General features: G+C 45.6%; 1 protein-coding gene across 1 annotated transcript; it reads left to right on the top strand.

Moving 5' to 3' along the window:
• The first annotated feature begins 1,632 nt into the window (after nt 1–1,632).
• On the top strand, nt 1,633–8,276 carry LOC306835994 (ADP-ribose glycohydrolase MACROD2-like). The gene is made up of 3 exons (XM_079362848.1): nt 1,633–2,048; nt 5,882–5,983; nt 7,279–8,276. Exons 1-3 carry the CDS (start codon nt 2,012–2,014, stop codon nt 7,485–7,487), a joined length of 348 nt encoding a protein of 115 aa, XP_079218974.1. The 5' UTR covers nt 1,633–2,011; the 3' UTR covers nt 7,488–8,276.
• The last annotated feature ends 525 nt before the right edge of the window (nt 8,277–8,801 follow it).

Below are 8,801 nucleotides of genomic sequence, written 5' to 3'. Positions count from 1 at the left end.
TCATGCACTAATCTCTGCTCACAGTACAAACTAAACAGACCTCTGTCCTTCCTACCTAAACTGAGTGTGTGTGCTTCTTACTGCGGTGTAAGGGTGACATCTGGTGGTTGTGTTTGAGCAGTGCACAGGTGAAGCTGCACACAATGTTTTTTAGATGTGACAATGAACAAGACAAACACTAAACCAGCACTGACACAACACTTTAAACTGTTGTATTGGTTTACATCATATCAAAGTGGTGGATAATAATAATGATATTGTGCATATTGTATATATATCCTTCATGACTTATAGATGCTGAGATGTGCAATAAGAACGCAGCTGTAAATGTGATATATATGTTTAATGCAACGTTTTCTGGCAGCTGCACCATCTGAACTGTTGACATGTAAACTGGATGCTTTTCAATAAAATAATAAATCTGGATGTGGATCAAAGTACAGTTTGGATGACGGATATTTTCCACTCCCTTCTAATGTCAGTGGTTCCAGGAGCAGATGGGTCCGGACCGGAGAGGAGCGAACACGACAGATGACAGACGGCGGTCTCTGGAACCGCCTCACACACGACAGCCTGACTCGCCTGCTCTGATCTGGTCCGTCCTGTGAGACACTGTCCTCTGCCATGAACCAGGACAGGCTGAAACGTGGATATCTGCGTGTTTGTATTGACAGTTTTTACCACTATTATCTCAGAAACAAAGTGTGCATCACAACTGAGATACAAACAATCCCATGAAAGTCAGGCAGAAAAGAGCTGCAATGACATCATTAAAATCTGTCGCCATCCCTGCAACTTCACATTTTAATTGTTTTACTGTCTCGCACATCTAGTTTGATAAAGATTTGATTTTTAAATGATGAGATACCATGTTAAATTCAAATAAACAAGTGTACTTATTTTATTTCTCATCAACAACCTTCTCATTACATTTATTTGAGCCACAGTGCATCATATGTCATGATATTACAAGTAAAATAAATGCTTGTAATGTCATATTTGCCAATGGTGAGCAAATTGTAGTTGTTGAGCATCTTGAAATGAATGAATGTATATAGAAAGCACATCTTATTTCAAGACACACAAAGACAAGATTTCCATCTGTACCTGTCGGATGAATATCACTCAAATTTAACAACCTTGAAAATGTGTTAAAACTCACTGATTCATATTTTTAAAACTGGATTAATCAGTGAAAAACAAGAAAACATACATTTATTGAGTCTATTATTCAGTATTCTTTTAACATTTAAAAATCAGAGTATATTAGCATGCACAGAGACCTTCTACCAGCCTGTTCCTGCACATCACATTTTAACATGAGTCTCTCCTCTGCCACCCTTGGCCCCCCTGTGAACACGTCTCTGAACTATGCTCAGAGTAAAAAACCTTCCTATATGATGAATTTGATCGTAAGTGCAAATCAGACGGTGAACATTATGATGATAAATTCTTTTTTTCACAGAAATGTATGATGGATCCAAAACAGGACTGCATGTCTCACCCCTGTCTGATTATTTAATAAATATAACACTTGTCTCACTCTGGGAAAACAAGACAAAAACACGTGTTTATGTACTGAGTGTGTAATTTTAAATAAAGGCATTATGTTAGTTGTTGAAGTTTCTTGCAGTGACTCACTCTCTGCAGGGTGCATCCAGCAGCCTCTCTCCTCACCCGCCAGGAGGACGCACCGCCGGGGAACAGCAGACCCCGCCCCCCTCTGTGATCGACTCCTCCGCGGGACCAATCCCTCGCTCACTTCCGCGTTCTAGCCATCCAATCGCAGCGCCACAAATCGTACACATAATTTACGGCTGCACTCACGGTAGGTTGAGCAGTCTGACTAAGAGCTCCAGAGATATTTTGACAGCTTCCCAGGTGAGACAAACCGTCCAGGAGCTGTCTCACTGTCCACCTCTCAGTCTGTCTCCCCGGAGCATCTTTCTCTGTGAGCCTGGGGTTACCACAGTCCAAAAACAACCACTCCAAGTCAAACCATTCCGGCAGCATGAGCAAAAAGAAAAAGGACTGGAAGACTGAGAAAGGTAAGGCTTGTTTTAGGTGGGGGGGGGGGATGAGGCTATCATTATGTCTATGGCAGACAGCATGATCTGCATGCATGCCAGAGGACTGACAGTCACCCTCCGTGAGTCTGGATCCGGGCTGGTCTTAAGACCCCACACACTGACACTGCACATATGTTAGACTGGGGGTTTGTATGCCGTTACACTCAGCTTTCACTTTCGCCACATGCCTTGCTCATTAGCTTCCACACTCGGTCGGCAGCCTTCGGTTTGTCTCGCGAGTCGTCCCTCTTCCACCTGTGTGACACACCTGCAGCCGCGCGCGCTCAGCTGCAGAAACCTGCGGACTCTGCAAACACATGAAGACGTTTTCATTGAGACTGTCGTTGTGTCTGAAAGCTGTTGTTGTTAGAGGACACAGCGACTGTGTCGTCTTTAATTGAAGCGCCACACACGGACCTGTTGTTGTGCACTAAAGTCCAGAGAAGAGCATGTTAAAGAGGACGTATTCTCCACCTGTTCTAACAGTGTCCCCTGTGGTCTAACTGAGTCTTCTGTGCTGAGCCTCAGTCCAGATATAACATGGATCAAGCAGCAGAGGAGGTTTGTGACCCTGTAGAAACCAGCGCTCTCAGAACGCTCTGTTTTGGTGTGTGTCTCTTTAAATGCAATGACTCCGCCCCCTGAGTTTTCCCAGTAGACGTCACTCCTTCGCTAGAGAAAATGAAAATGCAATCGGCAGTCACTCAGGTTTCCCAAATATATGTTAAAAAACAGTGTAGATTTGAGTTTCCATCATGTGTCCCCTGTAAGTTATTCACTGTCTCAGTGAGTAAAGGCAAAAAGCCAAAAGAAGATAAAGAGTCAGAATCTGAAGTCCAGAAATGTAGAAAACAGTGTTTTGACTGAGGGCGGGGCTTTAGGTCGGCTGAAATGGAAAAATGTATTACAACAAAAACAGATTAAAGAAGCCGTTTCTGCTCCTGTAGTTCAGCTTATTTTATAAAAGATTAAAAAAGAAGCAGAAATGTGCAAGCGTTCGTGTTTCTCTGAAGTCTGAGGACAAAATGAGTGAAGAAAGGAAACATAAATAAAGACTGCATATATTTAGATGTCATGTGACATGTTTTGTTGAGTTGGGGTTCAGGGTCTGCTTCCCTCCCAGGTTCAGGGGGGTCAGTCGGGTCTGGTTGAGACTCACATTCAGTGAAGCCCGTCGTGTTCTCGTAGCGTCTGCGCTAAGCTGTGCGATCCCTCAACAACTAACAGTTCAGAGAGCTTATCTGTGTTCAACCTCAGAACAGCCTTTTTATTCATCCATGTAGAATAAAAGCCGCCTGGGGAGTGACGGGAGCGCCGAGGAGGGAGAGAAATCCACGAGGGAAGGAGATCCTTCACTGTTCCCTTTAATTAAAGTCTGACCTACTGTGGGATGTTACACATCATGAACCCTGATATAGACCATCACTGTAATAGGACACAAGTGTTTTGTGGGCGGAGCCAATTGGTTGAAGAAAGTTAACTGGACGCCTTCTCCAAATATTGTAATTTGCAGCCGAAGACAAGTCGTCTCTTCTTCAGACCAATCAGGGAGCATTTTCCTCGGGCATCGCTCACTTTGGTCTGCTTTTCAAAACAGGCCAAACTTGAGGTAAAGATGCAGCAGTGGAACAAACTGATCCATGATTCAGACCTGAGCAAACGATCTAGAGATGTGAAAACGCCCCCCAAGGTCAACCTCTCTCTTGACGCCAGAGTTGCTAATATTTTATGCTTCCCCTCGATGTCTCTAAAATGTTGTGCTCACACTGCAGTGCGACCTCCCGCCACTAGCTGGAGCTGTAGCCACAGGCTGGCTGTAGTTCTGGTTAACAGGCGTCGTGTGTCTCCGAGCAGAAGTAGCTTGGCAGTATTTTGAAATGAATGCAGAGTGTTTGAGGTTAAAGTGGCGTGAACACATTACAAGGAGGAGCGAAGGTTAGCGCTGTTAGCACTGCTAATGTTTGACACCCAGAGACAATAAGAATAAACTGTGCTCAGTCATGACTGTTGTCTTACCTTTGGAAGAGTCCGTCAGTTGAACTTCCTTTTAGCCGACCAGGCGGTGAGTTGGCGTGGAGCGTCTCCTTGTCTTACAGTGACAAGCTAGCCGTTAGCAATGAGGTTTTCTGTATTCACTGTCTGTGTCGTGGATCAACGAGTGACCTGATGTTACTGTGGAGAAACTCGTGTCTCCTGACTGGTACAGTTCAGCTCTGGTCATGTCCAGGATGTTATTCGTGGAGATTTGTCCGATTGTTTTTGTGTTTTCTGGACGTCCTGTCGAGCTGAGCAGCGGCGAGGACGTAAAACACGGTTATACAAGACGTGGCCTAAAATAGACGAGTCAAACAACGACACAGAAGATGACACAGAACTTCTCTGGCTGCTCGATAATTGAATGACTTTTCGTGTGTGTTATAATTGAAATCAATATATGTTCATGTGTCATGTTTCTCTCGTCTTGCTCAAACGGCGGCGGTGACGACACTGAGACATCTTCTCCAAACTCAGAGCCTACTGCTCCAGAGTGTGATGGGAAAAGATCCAGATAAAGTCGACTGTTGTTACGCTTCGTGTTGTGTCACATCACAGAAGGGAAACTCTCATTAAGCGAAGGCCACACTGGTGATTTTTGTGCGGCAGATATTTCACACATTATTAGCATGAAGCCTGATCTGCAGAACAGACAGTGGAGGCTCTGGAGATGTGCGAGCTGAGAGAACCCGAGAGAGATCCAGCAGTGCAGAGGTTAAGCAGCAGCTGTGAAGCCAATTATGTCGGGAGCTGCTGGAAAACCAAATATGTAACTTCACAAAGTGCACACGACTTTTTGAGCAGAGGCGACTCTACAGGACGAGCGCGAGACGAGACGCTTCGTAGAACTGATGAACAATGACTTCACAGTAACAGTCGAGCTGTTTTCATTAAACCATTGCACTGATTTTTATTTATTATTTTTTCTGTAACAGAAAGCAGAACCCTTGTAAACCACTTACACACACAACAAAAATATACAAAAATCATCATTTAGTTTTATTATATAGAATCTTGCTCCTCCTCCTTTGTGCCGGAGGGATCGTGTGAGCTCCCACACAGACACATTCAGACAATCTGTTCTGTCAGTCAAAGGAAGTAAATGTTTGAATATTCTCCCTTTCACAATAAGAGACTTACAAACATATGCAACCTTTAAAACGCACCTCAAACAGTCTGTGAGCACGTTGAACCTTTACCTTGTACTGTCTCGTGTCACTTGTGTTTTTGTATTTGATTTGTAATGTGCGGTTACCTGCTGAGGGACAACAATAAATCCCCAACAAATAAATAAAAACCGGGTTGGATTTCAAATGTTGTAAACATGGCGCTCTCTCCAAGCTGGCTCCACAGATCATCATCGTACGAGTGCTGTGTGGATTTGGGCAGAAATGTATCCCGTCTCTTTGGACGTGTCAGTCACACAACCAAAATAAACATTTTTTCCTCGATTCTGCAGATTGAGGTTTCCAATTCTATTTTTAGTTCTCCAAAGTTTGTATCAATCATTTACAAATTTGGAGCAGGAAATCTCCGAGCCAAGCCAGTAAAGACTATTTCAGGATTCCTGATATTCCAAACAGGTTTGCCAGCTCAGTTGCTGCTCAAGTGTTCTTGGCAGCAACTGAAACGCTGAGAGAAAGTTTGGAATGTTTTCACTGACGCAGCTGATGGAGAAAAGTCAGGAGCTTAGAAGGACCTGTTAGAGGAGGAACTTCCTGTCCAAACCAGGAGTGTGCTTTATTCCCTCTGAACTTTGTGCTTCTTTGCTCCCGCAGAGAGACTGCTCCGTCTGGATCGGGAGGAGAGACGCAAGGACTATCGACGTCCGGATTTCATCCCTCTGGACAAGATTCCAACCTGGAGAGAGGACAATAAACGTAAGAGAGTTCTGGGAATGCTGATACATGGACACTGAATGCTCTGGATCTGATTGGACCAGAGAAGGTAGGCGGGGCTTTGAAGGCCGTTTTGGACGCCCCTGGGTTTGCCAGATATGAGAGCAGTTATCAGGTGAACAGGTGTTGCAGCGATGGAAGCGGGCAGTGGAACTGCTTCAGATAGAAGTGATTGTACCCGAGCTAAAAAGCCTCTGCATGTTTCTAATAAGCTCCAGCAGCAGAAAGCTGCTCAAACTAGGATCAATGTTGGAGATGAAACATGGAGAGAGGTTAGAACGCAGAAAGCTTTACAGACCCATGCAGAGCTGGCTAAACACTGAAGCTACAGTGTCCACCACATGCAGAGCTGGCTAAACACTGAAGCTACAGTGTCCACCACATGCAGAGCTGGCTAAACACTGAAGCTACAGTGTCCACCACATGCAGAGCTGGCTAAACACTGAAGCTACAGTGTCCACCACATGCAGAGCTGGCTAAACACTGAAGCTACAGTGTCCACCACATGCAGAGCTGGCTAAACACTGAAGCTACAGTGTCCACCACATGCAGAGCTGGCTAAACACTGAAGCTACAGTGACCACCACATGCAGAGCTGGCTAAACACTGAAGCTACAGTGAGAGAGGTTAGCTTTACAGACCCATGCAGAGCTCCAGGACGCCGTTGATGGGACTCCAGCGCCCCCTGCAGGAATAGAAGGGGGACATCACTCATTCTTTTTCCATTTATATTTAGAGTCTAAGGCAACAGAAACTCCTGACCACATATCGCTCTTCAGTATGAGGGAGAATCCTGATTAGTCTGATCTCACAGGAGGATCCTGCACACACACACACACACACACACACACACACACACACACACACACACACACACACACACACACACACACACACACACACACACACGCAGACATCAGATCTGCTCACTGTGATCAGATAAGGTGTGATAACTTCTCCTGGACGTCTGAGAGGTGAAACAGTTTGCACATTTGAATCGTTTCTTCTGAACGTCCAGTCGTGTTTATCTCTGCCGCACTCTTTGTCAGGTCAACCCGGGGAGAGAGATCTGGATCTTAAAGGGTTAACTACCTGCTCAGACAACAAATACGATTCAATTTATTAAAAACAAACTGGGGGGCAATTCAAGCATCAATAAGAGTAAAAAGCAGTAAAATAGTCTCTGATTGCAACATGTGATTTCTTGTTATTTTAAATGACAGGACATTGAATTTGAACACTTTTGATGACATCATGTCTTCATGTGTGTTTTTCAGCCGATGACCGAGAGGAAGACGAAGGGACGGAGCTGACGGGCGGAGGAGGGCTGAGCGACAAAGTTTCTCTCTACAAAGGAGACATCACCGTGCTGGAGGTGGACGCCATCGTCAACGCTGGTAAGGACTCTTCCACCCTGCTGGAGCTGCTGTTGACTTGTCCTTGGCCGCCCTCTGCTGCTGAGCTGAGGGAAGTGCGAGGCTTTTAATGCACGAGCTGTGATGAGTGAGTGAAGGAGACGTTAAAGGGGACACCCGCTCCGATCGCTGAAATGACCCGTTATTACTTCACTCTGAAAGCTGTCCCGTCTCTCTCTAGAGGTCAAAGGTCACTGACCGAAGGAGTTCACGCTCCTTCTTTCTGTCACTGTGTTGGAGCATGTGAGCTGCAGACATCACACATAAGCTGCTATAAGGAAGGTTTGTTGTGCTGAGAAGAGAGACAGCTTTTCAATCAGAGCTGGAGATCTGCGCTACTGTTATATAATTTTCTGCAGTCACAACCTACACACACACACACACACACACACACACACACACACACACACACACACACACACACACACACACACACACACACACAGTCGGAGGTGCTAAAACATTGCTTTACCTGCAGCTGATGCTTCTGGACATTTTGCAGCCTCCGAGTTGATGTTGTCACATCGGTGCCGTGAAGCTGCACTTCTTCTTCCCGGCGTGTTTCCTAACTTTTCCTTCATCACGCCGTCCGTGTGAACAGTGAACACACACGTATCCGCCTGCAGTCAGTGTGCGTCCTGTGTGAAATGAATCCTCTATAATTAATGCGAGATGAAGAGATGTGCAGAACAGACTGCTCTGCTGGAGCCGGCTAATGAATTTAATCTATTATGTAAATATGAGCCGTGATGAGGAGACGGTGACGAGCTGCAGCATCATGTTGGAGATAAAAGCAGCATTTAATACACTCACTTATTGTTTAAGGATTCTTTGTCTGCAGCTGATATCTGCAGGAATCACCACACACACACACACACACACACACACACACACACACACACACACACACACACACACACACACACACACACACACACACACGAGCAGCCTGATGCTCCGCTGTCTGCAGGTTGACCACTTCCTGTTGATTTGCATCGTCACATTGGTCGTGTTGACGCCTCACAGCAGTTATCCAGCACTTGTGGAGACTCTTCATGCACGTGCGTCACCACTCGACTCTCTGGAGACTTGTGATGCTTGTAGTAGGCCCTGTAGCGCCCTCTGCTGGCCATGAAGAGAACTGCGAGTGTGATACAATGAGGTTTGTTTTTTGCCTGGTGAATAAATTGTGTGAAAAGATTACTGATGTTCACTGGATGTGCGACGGGCCGACTAATCGGTCGGGCTCTCTAGTCGTCATGGAGACGGCTTGCTGGTGGTACCTGTGATCCTACAGATTGACAGGTGTCACACTTTGATCGCCGTGTGTCTGTGAGAGAGGAACGGGGCTCATCACAATGGAAATGAGGGAGAGGAGCGAGCAT

This window comes from Symphodus melops, assembly GCF_947650265.1.
Source record: "Symphodus melops genome assembly, chromosome: 15".
In the NCBI taxonomy this organism is placed as follows: domain Eukaryota; kingdom Metazoa; phylum Chordata; class Actinopteri; order Labriformes; family Labridae; genus Symphodus; species Symphodus melops.
The sequence above is the reverse complement of the archived record's forward strand: the minus strand, read 5'-3'. Positions and strand labels throughout refer to the sequence as shown.